This window comes from Bolinopsis microptera, chromosome 6, assembly GCF_026151205.1.
Source record: "Bolinopsis microptera isolate Bmic1 chromosome 6, MBARI_Bmic_1.0, whole genome shotgun sequence".
NCBI classification, from domain to species: Eukaryota; Metazoa; Ctenophora; class Tentaculata; order Lobata; family Bolinopsidae; genus Bolinopsis; species Bolinopsis microptera.
In genome coordinates this window covers 18,158,597-18,185,386 of record NC_087077.1, presented here as the reverse complement: position 1 = coordinate 18,185,386, position 26,790 = coordinate 18,158,597, and the positions used below count along the sequence as shown (strand labels likewise).

Below are 26,790 nucleotides of genomic sequence, written 5' to 3'. Positions count from 1 at the left end.
GTTTGTTCATTCAGTATATTAAACTTAACCATTACTTTACATTTTATTTTAGCAGCCATAAAAAATTGAACTTTCCTTTACTTACTTTACTGATGTAGACAAAAATTACAATGTACTTATGTTTTTTAATGAACGTTTTAAATACTTATTATAATATGAATATCGCGCGCGCGCGTTTGAAATCAATCGTTATTTGTATCGTTAGAAACGTTTGCGGAGTGAATCTTAAAGGCGGGAATTGTGAGCTTATCAGTGAACTGTATCTTGTAATCACTTCCTATGTTAAGTTCAACTGAGTCAACCATGCAAAAACCAAACCCAACCATGCCCAACACCCACGTAAACACTATTTCTGACGACTTAATGGTCGAAGTCTACGGCAGCAACAACGCTTGGTTCAAGGTTCGTTTCTTGCTTCTCGGTCAATTTTCGTTTTGTAGTCTGAATAGTGGACTCAGAGGTATCGTTTTAATTCTGGAGATGGCAGGCCATGATTTTTTGTTTATCCCGTGCTACTTACCTGCTAATCGTTATCTTACTTAGATAGTAACTTGAAGGCCGTAGCTCTTGAGTTCTGACGTAAAGTTTAAAGTGTTTTATCGATCACCGATAATAGTATTGCAATGCGATTTGACACCATTGTTTCTCAGGCTTGGGTGATAGATGTGTTCAAATCCAATGCGCTATGTACCTTCGAAAATGGGTAAGTCTTACCTGAATGGTACTATTCGCGGTTTGAGAAATTCTTACGAACATTTACACCAGCTTCACACGTTCTTTCTTTCTATTCAACTCTTAGATCCGAATATTTCATGAATCATTTTATCAGGTGGAAGCCAGACACACGGATACCATTTTTGAGGATCCGAAAGCTTCCAGATTATTCCATAAACTACAACTATACGCTGAACGAAGAAGTTGAAGTGAAAAGTAACACAAACCCAAGCTGCTGGTGGCCAGCTACCATAAACTTGATCAGTGGTGACAGAAACACATTCTCCATAGTCTACTCCCCGACCAACAACTCTCAAAGTAACTATGCCGGCGACCTAGTGGGACGTGATAGGATTCGACCTTTGACTCAGAGGTTAGCCTCAGCAATGTTCATCAATCGCTTTTAATTTCTTTGTCCAGCCCCCGAGTAACGATCGGTCCGCTTGTTCTGGTTGAGCAATTTTTCTAATAATCGCGTTTCTGATATAAATTTTCAAATTATTGCAAATCATCATAATTTAACAATCCTCAGCAAGTTTATCCACGAAGCGATGTTCTTTAAATACGCGGTTGATGTTCCCGATAAAATGAGGGAATGTGCTGACATTCCGGGAGTTCTGGACGAGGCTGCTTTCTCACACTTCAAGGAGGACACTGGAGCTAGTCTCATCAGATATGACAAGGACACCAACCAGATTGTTGTATTGGTAAGTCTATAAAACCACAAACCTTTTCAGTATAATATATCTTATCACCACAATCAAGATGGCATTGATTTGTGAACTGCCTTACTTTACACCAACTTTATTAGGATTTCTATGGCTTCAATTCGGTTGCTTTTCTGCAAAGATTTGACATCAGAGCCGTTAAAGCACCAAAGAAAGTAACTAAGAGCCGATTTAAACTTCTTATCCAATGCCCTTGGTGTCCTTTGCTGTTAAATTATAAGGACACGTTCATTGAAGTTTGAGGATATTGGTAAATATTAGTGACCCTACTGAATGGCACGATGATGTAAAATGTGTCACACTATGAAACTATATAAACCCTCTAACCCTAAGATAATCGTTTCATCCTCTAGATAAACTTTGTCGCATAACGATATCTTTATCAGACGATAAGATATCGCTTAAATGCGGCCGGCAGTGAGTTGTAAACTTTGTCACACTATAAAACCGTGACGGAGTTTATATGGACCCCTTGTTGCCGTGTTTGACCAAATTTTCGAATTTCCAATTCATAGAATAGCTGTATATGACTATTATCTACATATTTAGCGACTTTTTTCCTTAAATGGTAGCACCATGTAAACTCCGTCACACATTTAAGACATTTATATGAGGGATGTTTATGACATCCTGACAAGTAATGCCGAATAGTCTAGCATTATTTTGTGAGCTGAATGTGTTTGGAATTGTTCACATATTTCATTGTTATCTGGCAAATACAAATACAGAAGGCAGAAATAGGTAAATTTAGTCACATAAATTTGTATGATATCTCAACATGTGTGAAATTGAGTAAATATTAGTATACCAACTTAAACACCCTATATTACGTACTATGGATCAATTAACAATATTTCAACCATACGCCGGTCATATAAATTATTATATGGCAGTGATATGTTAACATTGGATAAATTTCAACACCTGAACAGGGTAAAAATTTGTAAATTTCGTCACACAAAAAATATTATAACTTTATTTGCTCCGTGTTGGCAAAATAATTAATTTATCGACATAGTGATGGTGATAAAGTAACATTATATACTAATTGAGGTATGATTCTTCAAAATAGGGGCAAGAAATGTAAATTTCGTCACATCAGCCATTGCATTAGTTAGATAGATTTTCTTTCATATCAACTGCCCTTATTATAGTTGGAATGGATTTATACAGGAAATATAGAAACCCATGCCCATTTTTCATTGCATTGAAAATATACTGTTGGGGCAGGAAAAGTAAATTTCGTCACATTTCGGTAAATTAGTGATATCAAACTCAGCATTGTTAAACTTGAGTTCTGATTTGCTGAAAAATAACCTACCAATAATTCCTGGAAGAATATTGCATTCTAATCGGGGTATGGTTCTTCAAAATAGGGTCAAGAAATGTAAATTTCGTCACATACGTCATTGTAAAATTTAGATACATTTTCTTTGACATCAACAGTCCTAATTATAGTTTGAAATGATTAATTCAGAGATAAAGGAAATATAAAAACCCATGCCCATTTTTCATCACATTGAAATTATACTTTTGGGGCAGGATAAGTGAATTTCGTCACATTTCGGTAACTTAGTATAATTAAACTCAGAATTGTCAAACTTGAGTTCTGATGATCTGCTGAATAATAACCTACTGATAATTCCTGGGGGAATATTGAATTCTAATCGGGGTATGGTTCTTCAAAATAGGGTTAAGAAATGTAAATTTTGTCACATACGTCATTGTAAAATTTAGATACACTTTCTTTCACATCAACAGTCCTAATTATAGTTTGAAATGATTAATTCAGATATAAGGAAATATAGAAACCCATGCCTATTTATCATCACATTGAAATTATACTGTTGGGGCAGGAAAAGTGAATTTCGTCACATTTCGGTAACTTAGTAAAATTAAACTCAGAATTGTTAAACTTGAGTTCTGATTTGCTGAATAATAACCTACTAATAATTCCTGGAAGAATATTGAATTCTAATCGAGGCATGTTTCTTCAAAATAGGGTCAAGAAATGTAAATTTCGTCACATCAGCCATTGCATTAGTTAGATAGATTTTCTTTCATATCAACTGCCCTTATTATTATTGTGACAATTTTTACATCAACTGCCCTTAACTTGAATCAGCTCTATCCGTGCATCGTCCTTATATACAGTTTTCCCGCCTTCCAAACCAAAATCAGATATAAATGATTTCGGCAATTCACCCAAAATTTTAAATTCCATTATAATGTGACAGAATTTACATCATTTCCCAATAAGTGTATGTATTTGCTAACTTTTCAAAACAACATATTTTAGGGCTATGATTGGTAGAAGAACCATCAAATAATGAGTTGAAAGGGTTTTGAGAACACCTCACAGTAGAAAAGAGGTATCGTTACATTCTGAGTGTGACAAAGTTTACGAAATATTGCCTTAAAACCGTTCGATCCCTGCCCTTTAGCCAAATGTTGTATCATAATTGTTAGAATGACCTAATCTACTGTATTTTAAACCAAAAAATGCTAATTGGGCAGCTATGGTTAACACAGTCACAAAAATGTGACATTTTTTACATTATAGTGCCTAAAAACAATAAATTGTATTTCTGAGCCGTGTATATGGAAGTATGGGTCACGTGGCTAATGTCCAGAACTTCTGAACACGCTATTTTTGTTGGTTTACCAATGTCCTTAAACTTCAACATGAACGTGTCCATTTACGATTTCGTATCATTTTGTGACGATGTTTACATCAACTGCCCTATACGTCAATCAACTGTATCCGTGTATCGTCCTCATATAGAGTTTTCCCGCCTTCCAAACCAAAATCAGATATAAATGATTTCGGAAATTCGCCCAGAATTTCAAATTCCATATAATGTGACAGAATTTACATCATTTCCCAATAGCCAAGTGCAGTGCATGTATTAGTTAACTTTTCAAAACAACATATTTTAGGGCTATGATTGGCAGAAGAACTATCAAATAATGAGTTGAAAGGGTTTTGAGGACACCTCACAGTAGAAAAGAGGTCTCATATTCTAAGTGTGACAAAGTTTACGAAATGTTGCCTTAAAGCCGTTCGATCACTGCCCTTTAGGCCTACATTGTATCATAATTGTTAGATTGACCTAATCTACTATATTTTAGACCAAAAAATGCTAATTGGGCAGCTATGGTAAACAATGCCACAAAAATGTGACATTTTTTACATAATAGTGCCTAAAAGCAATACATTTAATTTTTGAGCAGTGTATATGGGAGTATGGGTCACGTGGCTAATGTTCAGAACTTATGAACACGCTAGATTAATATATGTTGAAATTAAACTACTATCGTCAAAAACGCTGTTTTAGAAATTTACCAATTTCCTCAAACTTCAATGAACGTGTCCATAAATTCTAAGATAAGTATTAAGTATTTTGTAAATTTTTGCAAGTTAGCGTTGTAAATGTTTTATGGCAGTCAAATTTCCCATCAGACTCCACACCACGAATGTTATAAAGACGTTTCTGCGTGCTTCGAATATCAGTTGTCCCTTCTCGAGAAAAAAGTGGACCAGCTCTTACGGAAGAAACGCTATGCTGATAGATTACAGGTACTCAAACAAATTTTACTTACTTAAATTGTGAGGGTGCCCCTTAAATCGCCGTTTTTTCTGAAATCAGAAATCTGTTATTATTTCTAGCTTTTTATTCATTTAACCACTTTATCACTTCCATTATTTTTTAATCATTTTGTGACATTCACGATTACACACGTGGGAAATCGCAACTCTTCACGGTAAAATCAAAATTCAGGACACACCGGCTTCAGAGGAGAATACCGATGATAAATTCAACTACAGATCTCAATTATCACAAAACACATCATCCGCATCAACCACTAATCCACAAACGGTTAGCATGGGGGTTTCTGCGTTCATCAGCAGTCATACCCCCTCCCCCCGGCCCTCGCTCCCCCTCCCCCTTCTCATCTTTCATTCACATTATCTTTAGAAATAGATTGTTGTTGTTGTAAAGACCCGTATAGAGCCACCTCTAAGGCCTTTGAGACAGTTTATTAAATATAATAATCAATAATATCGAAAGTCGTTTCAAAATATTTTCAAACTCAAAGTTGAAATCACACTCACACTACAAAGATCAATTATTTTGTCAAATAGTAAAAATTAAAAAAAAAAAAAAAACTCTCGACACATTACAGTACGTGAGCATGATTAGCATGCCTTTCATTTTATTTGTACCACTCAAGTCCCAGAACCTTTTATCTTTTAATTCTGCTTGTTATAGTTTGTTATAATATACGGCTATTCTAATTTCTAGAAATTTTCAAGCGTGACGATGAAAATTTTATCGCGAGAATTATCTTTAAGATTTAGTGCATTAAAAAGCCGCGCGGAGTGGGGTAAGGCTTGCTGTTATCAGCGCTTTGGCAGTGAAAAATATGCTGAAATATGTCAGTCCATTAAGCGAACGTTGTTTATTACTGCATAGATTATTTTTATTGCTAGTATTGACACGAATGAGGGGCAGTAAAATGTACGTTAAGGCGTGTATTATTCGTGCCCTTCAGGTTTACTCATTTCATTACACGCAAATAGTAATTGCATTCGTTGCTTCTTCAATCTGATGATCAATTGGGTAAGTTTTGTGTTAATAAATTGAGCCTAAACGTACACAGCGGTACTTGAAAACATCCAACGTCTCATACTCACTAGCATGTCGATGTCATTTCAGCAATATCGAGAAGAATTCAAGATTCATCCAAACTTCATGGGGTTAGCTATCGGAGCACGTGGCAAGAATATCAACGAGTGTCGGAGAATTCCCGGCATCATTGCTCTGGATCTGGAGGAGGAAGCCTGTCATTTCAAGTACTTTTTATGTCTCTTTACTAAAATAATATCCCTTAACTTCTCTTTGCGTTATTTTATACATTTTTGCTAGAAGTAGAAGCAAACTTTTTACTTAACTTCACTTCAATGAAAAACAGGTATCTATATTTATATCACAAAAGAGCTAGCTCGCGATCAAGGTTGTTTAGCAGTATCATTAATATAGTTGATAAATTATAATCATCACAGATCGCACCTATCTTCATCATAATATGTGCAATGTGCATATTTATACAATCTAAGGCACGGATACTTTATGATTTACTAAGGGGCCAATTCGTTTGGACTAATAAAAAAGCTTACCTGTAGAAAGTGGCGCTTCCCCACCTGCAACCATTGAACACTGTATCACTAACCTCACGTCTCCTTTCAGAATAGTTGGGGAGACTAAGGAGGCTGTTCAACAAGCCCGGAACAAGTTGGAGTACAGCGAGCTGATTATCGAAGTGGAGCGGGATATTGCATGTCAGTTTACTTTTTTGTTGACCGTTTAATCTGTATATTTAGTTTAACTATATTTCCGAATTCTAAAGTCTACATCTACTAAAATCTACATTAACTTGTTAACGTTGACATTCTCGTAAAATTAACAATTGTAGCAGGTAGCTCTTGATTAAAAACTAATTTTGACCTTCGCTTTGCCTCTTTGTATATCTATTATATTGTATTGGTTTTTATTGAATACTTTCAGCTCGCATCATCGGAAGAAAAGGACAGACGATACAGAAGATTGTAGACGAAAGTGGTTGTGTCAGAGTTAGACTGGATAATCCTCTGAACCCAGGTTTACTTTTCAAACACGTACATTGTATTTTCTGGAGAGTTTCCAACATTTTCCAAAACAAATTCGTCCAATAACCTGTCCTTCAAATGATCTTGCTGTTTCAGATGGTACAGAAAGTCAGATAACGAGGTTTATCTTCACTGGCACTCAGCTCGCTTTGAAGCACTCTAAGATCCTTACCAATTGTCAAGTCCAACATGCCAAGGTATGTCTGTCATCTTAATTGTGCATGTTTTCCTGTTTTAAATCATGAAATACAATTTCTCAACTTATGAAAGACTAATTATAAATTATGCCCTTAACCCTCCCCCTGCGCTGGCGGCCACTGAAAGCAACCCCATTATTCTGTTATTCATGTTACGGCTAACATGAGCAATAATTTTGCAATTTACCGATGTAGTGTATCTATAATTTACAGGATACAGTAGCTCTAGCAGAACAGAATCTGCACGCTGACAGCATGTTGAGGAGTAAGCTGTACTGCAACCCTTCACCTAGAACTGCTCCTCTGCTCACTCCTCGAGCTCCAATCACCCCTCCCTACCCTAGTGACAACCCGGTTAGTTTTACATTGATATCCACCCTAGTGACGACCAGGTAAGTTTCACTTTGATATCCACCCTAGTGACGACCAGGTTAGTTTTACATTGGTATCCAGTATCCACCCTAGTGACGACCAGGTTAGTTTCACTTTGATATCCACCCTAGTGACGACCAGATTAGTTTCACTTTGATGTCCACCCTAGTGACGACCAGGTTAGTTTTCAATTAGTATCCAGTATCCACCCTAGTGACGACCAGGTTAGTTTCACTTTGATATCCACCCTAGTGACGACCAGGTTAGTTTCACTTTGATGTCCACCCTAGTGACGACCAGGTTAGTTTAACTTTGATGTCCACTCTAGTGACGACCAGGTTAGTTTCACTTTGATGTCCACCCTAGTTACGACCAGGTTAGTTTCACTTTGATGTCCACCCTAGTGACGACCAGGTTAGTTTCATTTTGATATCCACTCTAGTGATGACCAGGTTAATTTCACTTTGATATCCACCCTAGTGACGACCAGGTTAGTTTCACTTTGATATCCACCCTAGTGACGACCAGGTTAGTTTCACTTTGATATCCACCCTAGTGACGACCAGGTTAGTTTAACTTTGATGTCCACCCTAGTGCTCTAGTGACGACCAGGTTAGTTTCACTTTGATGTCCACCCTAGTGACGACCAGGTTAGTTTAACTTTGATGTCCACTCTAGTGACGACCAAGTTAGTTTCACTTTGATATCCACCCTAGTGACTACCAGGCTTATTTAGATATTTACCTTTCAAAGTTTACACATTTTATACTTTCAAATGTCATCTTCAAGATATAATCGCACTGTCACTATAACAGTTATCTATATTACCTGAATTTAGTAATAACGTATATTCTTATCTGTAATATTATGTATAGTCTTATCTGTAATATTATGTACGACCTACGTCCATTACATAACTTGGCCCAGAACTTCACCATACACAGCGCCTGTGATAATTCATTAATTCCCGCCAAATCTGCTTTGAGAATACCGGAGAATACCCAGCCTATAAGGTGCAAACCTCAACTAGGTGCAGCACTGATTTGAGTTTTTAAATGTGATATAAACAAGCGTGTGTAAAGTTACATCGAGTGTATAGCTCAGCTTATCAGCTCAGTGTAATTTTCTGTGCTTTAAAGTGGGGCGGCCTTAAATGTGCCTTTGAACATTTGTATTCATTTTCCAAGCTTTGCATTTACATATTAAAGAAATCGTCTCCCAACGAGAACCTTATTCAATGACTAATTTATAGTCGATAAACTTGGTTAAAACGAAACAACTTTGATAACTAGTTGATATTTTCATTCGAGTATTATCAACAAATGTTCAAAAATTAATGTTCACAATATTAATTTATTAAGTCAAAACAAATTAACATTCAACAATGTAATGTCAAATAATAAACAATTTTCAATAAAATAACAATTTAAAAAAATTACATCAAGTTTACATTTCACTCCATTGACTGAATCATATGGAATTAAAAGAAAATGTGTATCGAAACTGTGGAATATTTCTATAACTGCAGAGAACGCAGTTATTTTCCGGAACATTTCTAAAGTTATCTATTTCAACTACCAGAAATGTGAAAAATTGTAGTTTGAACTTTGATATCGACCGAACTAAATTTGCAAAATTGCGAGATGGGTGGGATTTTGTAAAGTTGGATAACTCATTCTGTAAGATTCTAATCAACCTGATCCAGTTTGACTACATAAGTATTGAGAAAGTGCAGTACATCGGAGATGATAAGAGATCTTGTTTGATGGTGCAATTTGGATGAGTTGGATGTGATAATCGTTGGGTTTTGACTCAGGTCTTTGATTGGAACTGACAATTTACCTTCTTTATCACCGTGTACTGTTTGAGTTTTGGGGACGAGTGAGCCGCAGAAATCCTGACTTCAGCATTGGTTTCTTTCTTGGTGTTTTTCGGTTTCTTAAAAAATCTCTGTCGGCATTGGTTTTCTGCTGCTCTTACTTAACTTGGTAATCCTTTAATTTTCTGAAGAAAGAACGAAAGATCAATGGCCAGAGCAAAATCATGACTCTATCATTAAATTTCTTGGGATTGAAACCACCATTTTTGATAAGACGAAGCACGAGAGTCTTCACTTGATTGAATTTGAGACTTTCATTTGTCTCCCTTATCAAAATAATGATCGACCGTGACATTCGACCCTCTCGTAAGAGTGAAAACTAACAATTGTATAGAATAATTATCAAAGATTCGATAAAATCACTGATAACCTAATGAACCAAAATAGCAAGAGAGCATGTTTATTTTAACATTGTTAAAAACCTTCGGCCTACACCTTCTCTCTTATCACAAATTCTCCTACCCTACATGGAGCGCAACCAAAACTATTTGTTACCGCTAGTTTGGTTCGCAAAATCATGAATAAAGTATCTAGCCCGCGCATTTACTGTAACATAAAGTTTGGCGCGCTTTTTACCAGCCGATAGATACGTTCGATTAAATCTTCTTATCATGCTTATCAATCAATGTTCTTTAGCGATCGGTTTAAAGACTGACAATTAAAGCGATAGCACGAGGAACATACCTTCTAATCCTTAAAAGAACATAGTTTGTAGCTAGATGGCAGATACTATCCGTCAATCAATGTTCGATCGACTGAGGAAGATAAGTGTACGATTGGATGGATTAATTCAATTAATACATAAACAGTGAACATGAAAATGAGTAATTACAAACTTACCGCCACACATGGATTATGGTTTACAACTTTCCTTAAACTGTCACTCTTCAAGGTCATTGATGAGTTAAGAGACTGGTCCCTTTTCACCTCTAGCCGAAGGAACCCTTTAATGGCATTCTCAAAACTGCTCATGGACACATAGTAAATGAAAATGTTTGCCACACTGCTCAAGTATGTGAGCATGCAGAGGAGAAGAAAGAGCGTAGAGTAACCGAAATTTGATAGGGGATCTCCTTTCATGTCATATTCTACGTACACCAAGATTGTTTCGTCAGCTTTATTCACGGTCTCAATCATAGCTTTTCGTTTTACCAACACAAAATTGACTATGGTGAACCAGGTGCTCAACGGCAAATACGACACACAATAGACGGCCGCAATCAGCAAAATAGTCAAGACACTTCTCCAACGCCACCGCTTCACCATTCGAGCTTTACGTTTAGCTATCACCAGGATCCATATTGACGAAAATAGGACCACTATGTTAGGGATTGTCCATTGGAGCATGGTCTGGATTATACCCACAAGCTTCATGGGGTCGGTGGTTACTTTGTACATGCACATGTTTAGTCTGTAGTCGAAGATCATTTCTTCAAACTTCATTGCAATAGCGGTAATCGCACCGGAGGCAACGAGACAGAAAGTCCAGATCGCTATCGCCATATAGTTCGCAAATGTTTTAGTCCAAAGCCTACTTCGCAAGGGGAACTTTAAGCTAAAAAGTTTGCAGACATTCAGGGCGCAAACCAAGTAGGTGCTGGTTGAGACAAAAACGCTGTGAAGGCCAAACCTGGCAACACAAAACCATTCGACTACTCTCCAATCAAAAGCAAACATGGTGACAACGTCTGGTAAAATACCTAAAATAGCTATTCCCAAGTCCGATCCCGCCACATGCTCTATTAAAGTTACAGTCATCTTGCTTTGTTGCACAGCCTTGTGCCGGATGGAAGCTAGAAGGATGATGGAGTTTCCAGCGAGAGACAGCAGCAGGGTCACCACTCCCCATGTTGTGGCACCTCCTCGCTTCAGAGCGCTCCAATCTCCAAATAGGGTCTCGTTGTTTCCTGGGATCATCTTATTTACTGCCTTTGTAACCTACTTGAGTTTAGCGTGTTAGCTATAAATAGTAACTAGAGTCATGATCAAACATCCAGTAAGTTTTAAATTTCCTCACAGATCAATTCCCCCCCCCCCCCCCCAAATTGTCTTTTGCTCTTAAAAAAGGTCAGGTCTTCAAAAAATGTCCTCTTTGCCACCTAATTTCCTCCAAAATTAAAATTTTTCTCGCAGATTATCTGAGGAATCCACTGAGGAAGTGTACGATCGGTTCATTGGATGGATTGATTGTTGATTGTTTAAGTAATACATAAACAGGGAACACGAACATGAGTATTTACAAACTTGCCGCCACACAAGGATTATGGTTTACTACTCTTATTAAACTGTCACTCTTCTTGGTCGTTGATGAGTTAAGAGATTGGTTCCTTTTCGCCTTTATCCGAAGAAACCCGTTCATGGCATTCTGGAAACTGCTCATGGACACATAGTAAATGAAAATGTTTGCCACACTGCTCAAGTATGTGAGCATGCAGAGGAGAAGAAAGAGCGTAGAGTAACCGAAATTTGATAGGGGATCTCCTTTCATGTCATATTCTACGTACACCAAGACTGTTTCGTCAGCTTTATTAACGGTCTCAACCATAGCTTTTCCTTTTACCAACACAAAATTGACTATGGTGAACCAGGTGCTCAACGGCAAATACGACACACAATAGACTGCCGCAATCAGCAAAATAGTCAGGACACTTCTCCAACGCCACCGCTTCACCAGTCGAGCTTTACGTTTAGCTATCACCAGGATCCATATTGACGAAGATAGGACCACTATGTTAGGGATTGTCCATTGGAGCATGGTCTGGATTATACCCACAAGCTTCATTGGGTCGGTGGTTACTTTGTACATGCACATGTTAAGTCTGAAGTCGAAGATCATTTCTTCAAACTTCATTGCAATAGCGGTAATCGCACCGGAGGCAACGAAACAGAAAGTCCAGATCGCTATCGCCATATAGTTCGCAAATGTTTTAGTCCAAAGCCTACTTCGCAAGGGGAACTTTAAGCTAAAAAGTTTGCAGACATTCAGGGCGCACACCAAGTAGGTGCTGGTTGAAACAAAAACGCCATGAAGTCCAAACCTGGCAACGCAAAACCATTCAACTACTCTCCAATCAAAAGCAAACAAAGTGACAACATCGGGTAAAATACCTAAAACAGCTATTCCCAAGTCCGATCCCGCCACATGCTCTATTAAAGTCACAGTCATCTTGCTTTGTTGCACAGCCTTGTGCTGGATGGAAGCTAGAAGGATGATGGAATTTCCAGCGAGAGACAGCAGCAGGGTCAGCACTCCCCACGTCGTGGCACCTCCCCGCTTCAGAGCGCTCCAATCTCCAAATAGGGTCTCGTTGTTAGCTGGGATCATCTTATTTACTGCCTTGTAATCTACTTGAGTTTAGCGTGTTAGTTTATAGTTGGTTTTATAGTTATAAATATAAATGGTTCCGAGAATAATGAGCCCACATCCAAAAAGTTTTAAACTTCCTCGCAGATCAATGTTTCCCCTCTGAACAATTTTCTTATGCCTCAAATTTCCTCCAAAATCCAAATTTCCTCTCAGATTATCTGCCGGCTTTCTAGATGTGGGGTCATGAGGTTTAGGTTTTTCTTAATATCTGTAATATCTCACTTAATCGTGAGTGTTGCTTCGAATTCAAACTCCTAAATTCATTACTGTTCATGTTCCAGTTAATGAGTTAATTGAAGTCACACCTGCCTGTATAGTAAGCAGGCTGCACGCCAGTTTAATTGTTAGCTAACCTCAGTTACAACCTCAGCTCTAGCTTGGCATACATGCTAACCTGCCTACTTACCAGCTTTAGACTTTATTTACTCCAGATGGTCTAAAGATATATTCTTGTGTTTGATCTCGAATAATCCCCCTCGAATAACCCCCTCCCTGCAGACCGGAACTCGATGTTCCAATTCAAATCAGTACTCACTACTCATTTACATAATACTTAACTGGTATTAATACTACACAAGACTACATTTACATAATATAACAAATAAACCCCGTTTACATATCGTGTAAAGATTGATAGATATCTCATCAAGTATTCAACATTCGCAAAAACGATTGAAATTGTCGTCAACCTAGGCTGATGTTGCATTGAAGCCATTAACGAATACCGGATAAATTACTATCGAAGTGAAGTTGGTGAATTTGTATGGTTATATCGCTATTCGCTAATCATCATACCTTAACGGCAATAATCAGAACGCAAATTATGAAAGCATTTGTTCCCGGAACAAATTGTTCTTTTCGGTTATAATCTGTAGTGTTCGACGATTAAACCGTTCAAATATGAAGAAATATCGAGAAATTTCACCAGTTCCCAGGAAAGATCCATACATTTTAATTCTAATATAATAGCAATCAAGTCTAAGACCTTGCGTCCTAACATTATTTGATCTTCCAAAAGCATTTATTATTAGGTTTACAATTCTTTCTTTTTTTTCATCTACTTTTTTGCCATCTTAGCCTTTGTTTATTGCCGATAACATAATCAATATGGTTACATACGATACAATCTTATGCATATCATTTCAATAGTTATCATTGCCTATTACTGTTGAAAAACAGTAAAGTAATACGAAATATTTCACGGTCATGCACGAGCAGCTGAAATAACATGACAAGTGCTAATCACAGACTGAGACACGTTTTCTGGGAAAATACGCGTTAATTACCGAACTAGAAAACAGCCAGTGTTGAGGAGCAATACAGCTGAGGTTTAGGGTAATTAAAGGAAGATTCACGACTTTAATTCTAAAGAATTAGAAAGTGATGACAAAATATAGAAAAGAAGGCTGATAAATTTAGTTTATTTGTGTTTTGATAAATATCTTTATACTAGCTATATAAGAGGAAGAGGACAATAGTTTTGTTCTTCAATTTATACGGGTCACTGAACATTCCGAATCGGCTTATCAGAATCTTAACCATGACAGTAACCACAATTGAATAATGATAGTCGCCAGTGGTTATCAGTATATATATTATATATCACTAATCACATGATTATACATCCAGTTTATGCACTTTCAGATAAACCAGACAGTGTGTAAAATCAATGCGGCAGCAATTAAAGAACTGAGCTGCTGCGTTCTGTCATTATCAGATTTACTGTGGCGAGAACTCACAACTTGCTGCGAGTGCAACAAGATAATCATATAATGATAAAATTTAATAATGATTTTCTCAAATTGTTGATTTAAAGTTGTCCATGTAAAATATAAATATAAGTCTGAAGATTGTTTCATGGCCTCCTGAGTACACTACAGCCACTATGATTTATAAAAGATGTTCTCTAGCGATAGGGGCGCCCTAGGAAAACTTGGGCTGGGGTGAACTAAGTATGAGGTTTATAACCTACACTGCATTCTTTTATCATATCAATAAATACAAAAAGATAATAAAACTAGTATCAAATAACAGGAAACAGCTGCTTTAAATTGCATCAAAATTCATTTGTAAAGCAACGAAAAATCTCTGGAGACAAACAGTTGTTTCCCATCTTTGAACCAAATTTCAGAATTTCTTCTAGATGCGAAACCTGTACCAGGTGCATTATCTAACTACTAATTCCATTAATTTTCACCACAACGACAAGAGTTAGAAGTAGTTAGAGTGACAGTTAGATTCGATATGTCTCGCCATCCGACTCATCCCTAGACTGGTTTATGTGCGGTTTATTCAGGATGGAACATTACCATGGAAGGTTTATCCCATAATATTAGGCTATTCAGGCTCAGGACTATTGATACTACGTTACATGCTGAGTCCACATTGTAGATCTTAGCTTGAACTGTCAGAAATATAACAGCCAATATCACTGTTGATGGAAATGAAATAGATAATATGGAAATGGTTCGGCTTAGGAACAGACCTCAGTTACTCACTCTCAGTCAACGAAGCAAAAAATTATTAAATAATCTCAGTTCATTTTACTTGTTGACTTTTCCTCCCATAACAATAAGTCGAGCACTCAAGCAGATATCAAAGATGGCGCAATGAATGCAAACTTTTCATCTCAAATGTAGAGCCCTCTGTTTAAAATAAATACTTTGAATATTAACAAGGAAATCAATGAGTAAATATCTATAATCATAGCAATCATAAACATGATAATGTTTGTACTATAGATGACCGTGGGATTATTAATTACCAGCTTTGAACAAGGTATGCAAAAGAAAATTTGTGTACTGTTTCTCTCCAAAGTCAAAACGTAAACCCTGTATCCTGTACATAGTTGAAAACAGCTTATTGGCCAAGTGTCTAATTCTCTGTATAATGAATAGAATTAGACGACCATGACTGTGAATATCCTGAGATGGCATCTGTCTTGAAGACTACAAATTGGGCTTAATTTTAATGTTAAGCGAATTTATCCGCGTTGGACCAGAGTCTGATTAAATGACTGAGAATGTTTCCTGACTATGATGGGTCACATGAGGTACATATTTACTATTTCTAGAAATAGCACTATGTACTCTTTGACCATGACCTTATGTTAAGACCACATGATTTGAAACTTATACAAATAGTACATAATATACAATACAGCAAAGAGAATTAAAAATAAACGAAATTATGAGGCATTATATGTTGTGTAAAAGTCGTAGATATTGCAATATTACAATAACAGCTTAACAGTTGCTTAAGAAACTAAGGAAACACAAATTTTTGTAAAATTTGTAGCTTACCCTAACAAATGATAACACTGCCTCGGCATTCATCACAACTTATATAATGCTCGAGCAGTGAAAACAGGCGTATTGAATATCGACTAGTTCCTTAGTTGGCACGCTGCATGCGACTAAACTACTGTTTGTCTCTATTCTGCAAATAGGTTGGAAAGCTGTGAGCAATCAAAGCTAATAGCATTTAGCAGCTCATATACGAGTCAAAAAATGTCAGAATATATTTAAATGATAAAAAATTCAGCATTGTTGGTCTGACTACCCTGTCTAATCACCGGTCATTATCTTTTAAATGATAGTCGTGCTCTGTCTCATGGAGCTAAGTTTAAGCTTGTCGTTAGTGCATCGTTATTATAAACTATTGATCCAGCCAGGGACAACTTATAGAGACAAACGGTCATCGTTTTTTAGATATTCAATAAAAAACAAAAATAAAACTCTCAATTTACCGGTCTGATAACCTTGCCGACGTAAGAAACTATTCAGAGTCACTAGCGAGTAACGAGTCACCGTCAGCATGTTGAGGCCGGAGGACTGCCACTAAAGAACAGATAATTGTTTTACAGATACAGAGATAAACCTTAAATACAGTCTTTTAAAGCGGCGGACAGGAATCACAAAATCCCCACTTTTGGTGCACTGGACGTACGTGCCTCAGCTCCCACTATATGGCTGATACCGGCCCAGCAAGCTAATCAAATTACAGAGTTTGATCAAGTAGGTCTCCGTTCTCGGGTGATCTTTTAAGCTTTTCCCGTGAGACAGAGATCTAGAGTTTCGTCAATAAAGTTATTGGGAAGCTTGTATTGAGGTATCTGACATAGTGTTGTCCCGTAAGCAGATCGTAGTTTGTTTGCTCCAATTTATTAAATAAGAATTTCTGGGACCTGGAGGCGATCCAGGACTTAAACCGGTGGACCCTATTATTTGGAGCATCCTCATAAGGGATCGTTGATAACGTTAGTCGAACCACCTACTCCGGCGGTTAGGTGGCTTACATAATATGTGAAATATACAGGGTGGGCCAAAAGTCAGTGTGCAAACGTTGGGTCTTATACCTCCGCCGTGTTTTATATTTGAGAGCTGTTGCTTTGCAGATGGCATACTGTACTTACTGGTTCGAGGATTCCGTCGTCAAAATTTGAAAATTCGAATATTTTAGACCACGCCCATTCAATATTAAAACACCTATATTGTTTTCTCTGAACATGCTGAACGCCTAATTTTTTTCAGAGACGGTAGATTATCAAATGTTGCATATGATCTGAAAACATGAGGCAAAACGGATTAGAAATGACGAAGTTATCAAGCATTTTGTGTATCTCGTTAACAAAATTGACTGGGTGATTATGTGACACCGTGACACGACACCTTAATTGGGCACCCTTAACAATTCCCATAATGTTTAACGGGGCAGTTAACGGGGTCACCTTATCACGTGATTAGGTAGACCAATCACCTGATCACACGTAATGAATAAACTCGTTATGCTTCATATCTCGGTCATATGAGAAGCTACAGTTCTAATTCTTTCAGGACAAACGTAATTCGAATGGCCAAACACAATTCAATAACATTTAGCTTGATCCGACTATCCAAACTATCAAATAAATGTGAAAATGAACCTCCATTTGAAAAAAATGAACGCGAATATTTTTCGAGTTGACAAATTCCTCGAACCAGTGGTGGTACTAAGTCATACCAGAAGGAAGTATTTCAATTGGGCACTCAGTGACTGAGCTATTAAGGCCAACGTTTGCACACTGACTTTTGGCCCACCCTGTATATTTCAGAAAAATATCATAAAATCGCTTTATTACAAATACTCAATACAATAGATCTTTTATTATAGAAAAGAACGGGGGCAGAACGTCTTAGGCTCAAGTTTTACCCGCACATACATTTTCAATAAAACATTTTCAATAAACCATGTAAAAACTACAAATGAAAACTTATGTTCGAGATTAAGGTCGGTATTCATCATTGCACTGTGATAAGTATCATTATGCCCTGAAGAGTGAAGCAACAACTTAATGATAAACTAACACAGGGGAACGAAAATTTTTGTACTCAAACAACTAATATTATGGACTCGGTGATCTTGGTATTTTGTTCATTATAATTACTCGTTCTCTGAGAGGATAGGGATAATGAATAATTAGTTATAACAATAACAGAGGACTTGCTTAGTTTCTTTTCCAACAAATTTCTTCAAAACTAAATGAATTAGGAGAAAAATAATTGACCCAAAGTAAGACGAGGAATTGGTTTAGCTGCTTGAGTGGAATACCGAATATGGTTGAACTCGTATTTAACTGGACCGGTCACGTCCGGTAATTACTATTATTAGCTACTGAGAATCTAAGATGATTAGGTCTGAGTATTCGGGAGATAGGAGAACAGACTACAGAGCGATAACTTTCAATAGAGATTAAAAACGGGGAGATGGGGCCATTTTCAATGATACCATTACCATCTCAGTGACCAATTTAGAGAGGCAAAATTATAAAAGTACCTGAGCCGAGCAGGTGTCATAGGAATTATAAATATCGGAAGATGGAAGACATTATTATCGCATTCTATCAACAATCATCATGCCTCCCTCTAAATTCATCGCTGATCACTGAGGAGGTCAGATCACTTATTTCCACCAAATCTGACAGCCGGTAGCATTCGCGATGGTCAGTCTGGTTTGATAGCAGGTTCAGTGTTAATGGTAGCAAATTATAGTAATGTAGCAAAATAGGAGCCAAGGTATGTGGCGCGGTCGGCTGAGTCATAATTTCCTTACGCAGTGCATAAGTTCAGGTACACAATCAAACAATAAACAATAAACATGAGATGGTTCGAATAAAGATAGTACATTTACAGACCTAAAAATATAACTGTAGCATCTAATCACATCATCCTTGGCAGTACTAATATAAGGTCTAAGTCCTGGAAAAACAAAAGGCCGGTAAAACTTTCACCGGTAAACTATGTGTTGTGGGATGCCTGACGAATAGAAAGGGTTTTGATATAACGTAATTTTAATAATCTGTTTTCGCTCTTTTGAGTGGGTCGATCATATAATGATTGATGTTTTGGGACAAAGTGAGAGTCTCTACTCAGTTTTTCAAACAAATAGCTGTCCATGACAAAGGCGTGGGCCGAAACGTCGACAACTATTTGTTTGAAAAACTGAGTGGAGACTCTCAGATTTTAGATAACTTAATCCTTCATGCAGGACTCATAAACTATTTGGGATATTGTTTTACTAACGAAGTGTTAGATTACAGTGTTATATAATATAAGTTATAACGTAATTCTCTCAGGCAGATAAGAAGGGTGTAACACCACTGGTACCTGACTGTACTTCTACTCCCGCTGCTATGTTGACCAGGCAGGCAACCATCGATCACAACCAGACTCCAACACTGCCCCCCATGGACATGCCCAGGATTGAACGTGAGTTTTATAATGAGTTGCACTATTTAAAAAAAGTGATTTCTTAGGTATCTGGGTGGGATTGATTCTATCAAGTTTTTCTTTCAAGTTATGGCTGCAGGTCTTACAATAGAGACACAGACAGAGCCCCTAGAAGTTGAGTTTGTAAAGCCTGCTCCCCCTCCGCCAGCCAAACACGAGGCCCATATAAAACAAGTACAGCTGCAAGGTCAGTAAAGTTTCTATCTAGGCGTTAATTTTGTATATGATAGAAATATTTTATATTAGAGTAGCAATATTTTATATCAGAGTATAAAATTGCGATCGTTTTTTAATCGTTTTATGTGTAAAAACGTATGGTGTTAAATACCGTTCAACAAGTACGAATGGAAATGTTGTTGTTAATATTTTGCTGCAAAAATGCGATTTTCAGGTCATCATATTGTACCAGATGTTACGTACTCTGTTTTTGTTGTTGACGAAAAATATTTAGTAGACTAAAAGCTGTGAACTGTAAAGTGTTGAAGAAAAGAAAATATCTCAAAAATTACGTTTAATTCACGTCTTTATTAGATGTGAACAAACCCTATCACCTCAGAAGAATCAAAGATCCCGAGCCCCAGGCAGCCACTACAACGGAGACCCCAATACCAGCGCGAGAACGTTCGAGATAACGCTCCCCGTGAGACGTACCGTACCCACGTACGTGACCCAGCTGGAAGGAGGGTCAGGGAGAGCCCTCGTCCAGTCCCCAGTAGAGATCACCGGGCCAGTCTACCCAGTAAATCTACTCCTCTACTCAATAAACCTGCTGGAACTAAGCCCTTGTCTAAACCTGTCTTGCAGAAACCGAGAGTGGACATCAAGTTAGCCAATGAGAAGATTGGTTCTGCTTTGGCCGGAGATAAGGTATGTACATTTCGCTGTATAGGTTTTAAGTGTTAATAGTTATTATTTTTATCAAGCCTGGTTAGAAAGCAAACGCCGCTTGTCGTCTAAATCTGGTAGAGCCTGATAAAATTTGTGGACCATAGTCTATTAAAGTATTTTCCATTTTCCCCAGACGAAAGCAGAGGAAGTAAGAACTGAACAGCAAGCCGCTATAGAGGACCTGATCAAGGCAGAACAGATCAGCACCGTTGATAAACCCGTAACCTTCCAAGATGAAGATGTAAGTCTTCGTGTGTTTAGTCCTTCCGTCTGGGATGGGGATCGACGATTATCCGATAATTTTATTAACATCCAAAGAATATGAGTATCATTATATCTAGCCTTATTTGAACTGATAAAACTGCGAGGCCGAGGGGCCTCAATTTTGGATATTTTTAAAGAACTGCAATTGTACAAGTCTTCAGTTACAAATTTTGCTGCTTGATAAACGCTCAATTAATCAGAATTATGAACGAATCCTACTGCACGGATTAAAGTAACACCAGCGCTGCTATAATTATCAACACCAGCGCAGCGCTGCTGAAATTAACGGCAAACCTCTGTTGAGTAACAGAAATCAGTCCAGTTTTTCCCGGTTAACGATGCATATTATCTATTTATCTACTAGCTCCACGAATCATTACACAATTTCTACTGTTTTGGGCATTTAATATCCTAACGATAATCGCATACACACAACCTCAACGCATTGTGAGAGATTATAAATAAATTCCTCCAAATTATGGTTGAACACAATTCAATTTCAAGCAGACCTAATTATGGGCAGGAAGATTCTTTGTGACCAATACCACATAATTTATTACATTTTACTAACTGTTATTTCAGAAGGAAAACAACCGAAACGTCCAACCGACTACGATTAACAACCAGAACGTCAAGGTAGACAACCAGAAGAAGGAAAACGAGAACATCACAAAAGTAGTTGAGAACGCGGGGGAACAGATCCTACAGACAATGGTCAATGAGGCTCTAGTGTGCGAGTTTAGCCCGGCTAACTAGCTTGCTAGTTACAATTGGAAGCTATTATAAGACTAAGTTAAACTGTAGTATTTGCCGTTAAACGGTTATTTAAGTAATATTATGTTGTACAACTTCTTTACCAAGTTGTAATTGTAAAGACCACTATTCTTGTTAGATTTTCGACGTGGTATTTTTCATTTTTCACTATTTTTCATGCGTGTGAGTCGTGTCACATTACACCATTATTTTTAAGTCCTATAAGTTTAGAGCTATAAAAGTTTAAGAGTATAACGTTTAACGTATCGTTAGATTTGATTCAAGTTTAAATTCAGAGTACCAATTACATTTATGTAGTACTAAATTAGTCAGAAAACCCTAACGTTACATTAAAGATCCGGTTTGCAGATTAATAACGAAGGTGAACACTGAACGCCTTGCGACTTAAATTGGACCAATTGTAAAATGTCGAAGTTTTCGTTTCTAAAGAAATATCACAAATATGCATTACATATGAACGTAATTTAATACAATAAAACCGCGATTTTTAGGAATCTCGATTAATTAGAAGTTTTCAATAAATTTGATTCATCTAAATTAGTGAAAACTCGTGCAAATTGCGGTTTGATTGTTTTTTACATCTAAATTATTATTGTTATCATATTTAAATTATTAATATTACTTCGCTAGTTGGTATTGACTCTTGAGTCTAAACGGCTACTTTCTAAAGAATAAATTTCTGTGATCCTTATCAACAGGTTATAGAACTGTTATATATGTGTTTTTGTCAATAATTTATTCACGGCGAAACCACGAACTCCGAGACTGGTCCAGGATTTGATAGTATCATCAAGTAAAAATTTAAAATTTGCTTACGATTTCGTACATCAAATTTTTTTCCGACCTAATTTTATTTTTAAATTTTCCGGCTATCGTATGTAGTTAAAATGGTCCGGAGTTCGAAGTTGACCTGTAGTTTCTAATTCTATTTGAAATTTATGTTCAAGTTAAATTTTAATGTTTATGACGTTTTGAGGAGGTTTTAATGGTCAATAAAGAATTGAGTGTAACAATTTTTATAGTTTCTTGTTAAATCAATGGTATTGTAGGACGTAGAAATGGTTTGTGTAATTTATTTAAATTGTAGCGTTCCAAAATTATGTATTATATTTCTATTTGCTATTTGTTGTCAGAGAAATAGGAGACTTTTTAGCTTGTATTAAAAACCTGGAATTCTAGAAGGGGTAGACGGTTTTCTAGGTGGCAGCCATTCTCAGAGCTCAACAATAGATCATTAATGAGTCCAGTTAGTCACATGCTGGAGTGCTATGTCGTGTTGTAAATTGTAAATAACGTGGTCGTTTTTAAAAGCTGAGTAATGAGTGATAGTACCTTTTTGCCACCCAGTTGTGCCATATTCCTTGGGAAAATTGCTAATGTTTTAAACTAGTCAAAACATTGCAAGTGCTTATTTCCTTAAAAGGGGCCGGTCTGACTGCGATTTCTAAAATGTTGGATGGAATCACGATAGGAAATATGTTGTTTTGCAAAACACGATAGAAAAATGAGTACTACTGCATTGTTTTAACTGTTAGCAAATACAATTTGAATCGTCAATAGAAAATCTGGAATGCTGGAGAAAAAAGAACAATTTTAGACATGATTACTTCTTATCATAAGTATGCATCTTGAATCATCATTGGTAGAATCTGTTTCAGATAGATGGAAACAATTGACCATTGATTGAAGTTGTCAAATCAAATTGTTACTGGGAAATAATCTTTAACAAAGATAATGCTGCAACTGTACGACCACGGTTTGTGGCATACAGTGCAGATTGTTCATGTTGCCAGCCGTATATTAGTACTTCTTGCTCAGTATTGTAAAATGTTAACTCTTGGACCGTACACAAAAACATTTCTTTGTCCTTATGCCAATTATAAATCAAGAGGCTTGCATATAATGAACATATTGACACGGGTGCAGAGTTGAGTCTGTACGGAACCTAGTAGTTTCAGATCCTTGTTTAACTTGCCGTACAGCAAGGTCATCCACTACTTTAGCCCGGCGAGGCACATAACTCCCTCTACAACTCCATGACAAATGTTTCATATATACTAGCCGAGTTCACAAGTTATATCCTTGTGTTTGAGAAGAGCTCGTTAGAACTGCTTCCTTTCCCTTCAGTATCCCACAGTCTCTCGAGTTTCGTAACTGCCAGAGAACTCTCTTAAACAATTACTAGACTCGGTGATTATAAATCAAGAGGCTTGCATATAATGAACATATTGACACGGGTGCAGAGTTGAGTCTGTACGGAACCTAGTAGTTTCAGATAGTTATATCAATATTTATTGATTATTGATTAATTTAATTAAAATGTAACCTTCGGACTTGATTGTTGAATGTTGATACAAATTATACTGTATACTAGGAGCGCTCTATATCTCCTGCGAAAGCACACCTGCAATTTGATACGTTACGTATGGAATCAAATTGCTTTATTTTGCACTGAGTTAACGCGATTAGTCCAAAATTGAACGAGGAATTGTTTAAGATCACTTTCAAGGCACCTCGACAAAAGCTACTCACGATATTGTGCTTTTTACAGAGAAATAAGAAAATAGCATTTTTGAGCTTCTTTGTTGTTATTCTCTTTCAAGACTAAAAGCATTCCAATTGCAATTGATTTATAATTATAAGTGCATAAATTGATTCTAAATACATTGCGAAAGATTTCAGATTTGATCTCAATTCATGAAGTTATAGTTTGAAAGAAATTATTTGGGGAGTGTGCTTTCGCGGGAGATATGAACTGAGCCTACAACATACAAACTAAGTCATAAGTGAAACTCGAGAAACGTATATGGTTAAAAACATTTTTGTTCTCTAGTCCACTAATTCTAATTCACGATATAAGTATAACGATATATAGTAACACATAACAGATAAGTATGACTATAAGTATAACAGCTGATGCAGGCTCGAGCCACTTTGGATGAGGCGGCGAGTTTGAGTTTCATGCAGGTGGCGCATCCAGCATCATCATCACATTCCTACTGACTTTACTGTTTACAGACGGTTATCTTTCATGAGGACAAGATTATACCGAAATATACGATTTAAACTCATTAACCGTCTCTAATTTTGAATTTCCGGACTGGATTCGTGGATTACTCAAACTGAATTATCTATTGATTTACCATATGTTTGCCGTAAAGTCATAATACTGATTGCAGGGCCTGCATCCAGCATCGAACAACAAACAAATTTAATGTCGCCACCTCACACCTCTTGATATTCACCTGTTATACACTTGCAGCGGCTACGTTATTGTCACTGACAATGTCAGACGCTGCCATCAGCCATGCCTGACCCATCTAATCGGCATCATCTCATCGTAAGAGGGGTGCATGCAAAGCTGTTGGAATCGAAACTTGCACCATCAACCATGTCTAATTTGCAATTTGACGTCAGACTTGATTGACGATTCCAATCCTTCAAATTGTTCCTCTAGTACTAGCCTGTCACGTGACCAAAACGGTTTTTTGCCCATAACTCTCCAGGGAAGCATTTTTACCCTACGTCATGGGGGGTGATTCGGAATCAGCGTCCAAAAATACACCGATTGAGATCAATTTCATACACAAAGGGCCTTTTCACAAGAATTTTCTTAAAATTTGGGCGAGCGATTTAGTAGGAGTGAGAGTTTGAACGATACAGGGGGAGCCGCGCACTCGTGCGCGGCGGGTCATACAACGTATGACAAAGTTGACACACGTTGCAACCCAATTTTTCTTACTGGGCCGCGCTCAGACTGTCATTCCGCCTAATCTCTATATATGTTTGTGAACATGATAGCCTGAGGTCCCCAGGTAACCCTTTTTCGCGCTCTAAGAAAAGATAAAAGGTATAAACTAGGTAGTGCGCCATCGACAGTGAGCCGCGCGTGCCGACTGTAGGATGGTTTTTTAGCGCTAATTTCGGCCAGCACAATTTTCTTCAAACAAATAGATATTAAGTATCCTTCCCGACCTCCGATTGCAACAAAAATTGGTAAGCTTACTCATAGACTTACAAGGAAAGTGTCCGAAAAGTTTAAAGCTTATCCAACCATCAGACATTATGTTACAGCTAAAAGCAGCGTATTTTGCCCCATTTTTATCACTATATCAACTCCGATATCCACCAAATTTTTCGGACAGTTGTGAAAGCCCTATTGGAAGGTCGTCGCCAATTTTCAGAAGGATCTCATGCAAGGAACTGAAGATATATTTTGATTGACGATATCAATCCGTCGAGATCGTTGCTCTGCGAAGCAGAGCAACGATCGTCGAAGCAAGAATGCTAGTTCGCGCGGCGCGTCGAAGCGGCGAAGTCCTCCAAGATATATCCAAATAATACGACAAAAATCAACGAATTTGGTCAAATTTGGTCAAATTACGCGACTTTTACAGCTAATTTTGCTCCAAAAGCCGCGCACCATCAGATATGGCACCTAGGCAAAACTCACTGATCTTTCCAAAAAGGTATGACAAATTTGGTATTGTGAAATTTCTCACAGTCTCTAGAAAACAATGGTACAAAAATTTTTTAAATCCGAGCAAGTATATTTTTATGATGCACCCCCTATATAAACAATAAAACGTGTAGCAACAAGCAAGGTATGAGTTGGCACAACATTTTTTTCCCCGATTTTGATAACAACTAAATTTGGTACCAAAATTTGTTTAAAAATGTAAATAATACATAATACAAATTTACTGTGCAGCAATTTTTGCTAAAAACCAGGCTGTTAAATTTGCCAAAATTTCGTCAAAAAGTACGGCGTATTTAACATTTAAAGTTTTCAAAATACGCGAATTATTCGCCAATTCACAATTACAACTTCAAGTTTTAATTTTTAGGGCTGTTTAATTCGCCAAAACATGCGGTAAAAATGCGGCTGTGGAATGTGGGAACGCGCAGCATTCTCGAGTCCTATTCTATAATTTAGTTGGATATGTGAATGGTGAAATTGAATTGCATTGTGACGTTATAATTGGTTATACTTCAAATCTTAAACTTACAAATTTCGACAAGTAGATCACTAGACCATATAGACGGTCGAGGAAATTAAATGATTTCAAGTTTATTAAGAATAAGATTAAGAGAAGTTCAAAGTTAGTTTACTCCATAACGTCTTCGGGTATGAGCTAAATTTTGACTCGTCTAAATTTTTTCGAAGTA

At 37.1% G+C, this 26,790-nt stretch overlaps 1 protein-coding gene across 7 annotated transcripts; it reads left to right on the top strand.

Moving 5' to 3' along the window:
* Positions 1 to 230: 230 nt before the first annotated feature.
* On the top strand, positions 231 to 22,759 carry LOC134817561 (fragile X messenger ribonucleoprotein 1 homolog B-like). Of its 7 annotated transcripts, none has more exons than XM_063826745.1 (16): positions 261 to 402; positions 651 to 703; positions 830 to 1,087; positions 1,247 to 1,421; positions 4,906 to 5,022; positions 5,225 to 5,323; positions 6,164 to 6,300; positions 6,695 to 6,786; positions 7,013 to 7,105; positions 7,210 to 7,310; positions 7,524 to 7,664; positions 19,542 to 19,674; positions 19,775 to 19,882; positions 20,252 to 20,562; positions 20,717 to 20,824; positions 21,430 to 22,759. In XM_063826745.1, exons 1-16 carry the CDS (start codon positions 280 to 282, stop codon positions 21,601 to 21,603), a joined length of 2,223 nt encoding a protein of 740 aa, XP_063682815.1. In that variant the 5' UTR covers positions 261 to 279; the 3' UTR covers positions 21,604 to 22,759. The 7 variants fall into 7 exon arrangements, with proteins under 7 accessions (XP_063682819.1, XP_063682818.1, XP_063682817.1 ...); XM_063826744.1 differs by having other exon boundaries at positions 19,763 to 19,882; positions 21,433 to 22,759; XM_063826742.1 differs by having other exon boundaries at positions 19,763 to 19,882.
* The last annotated feature ends 4,031 nt before the right edge of the window (positions 22,760 to 26,790 follow it).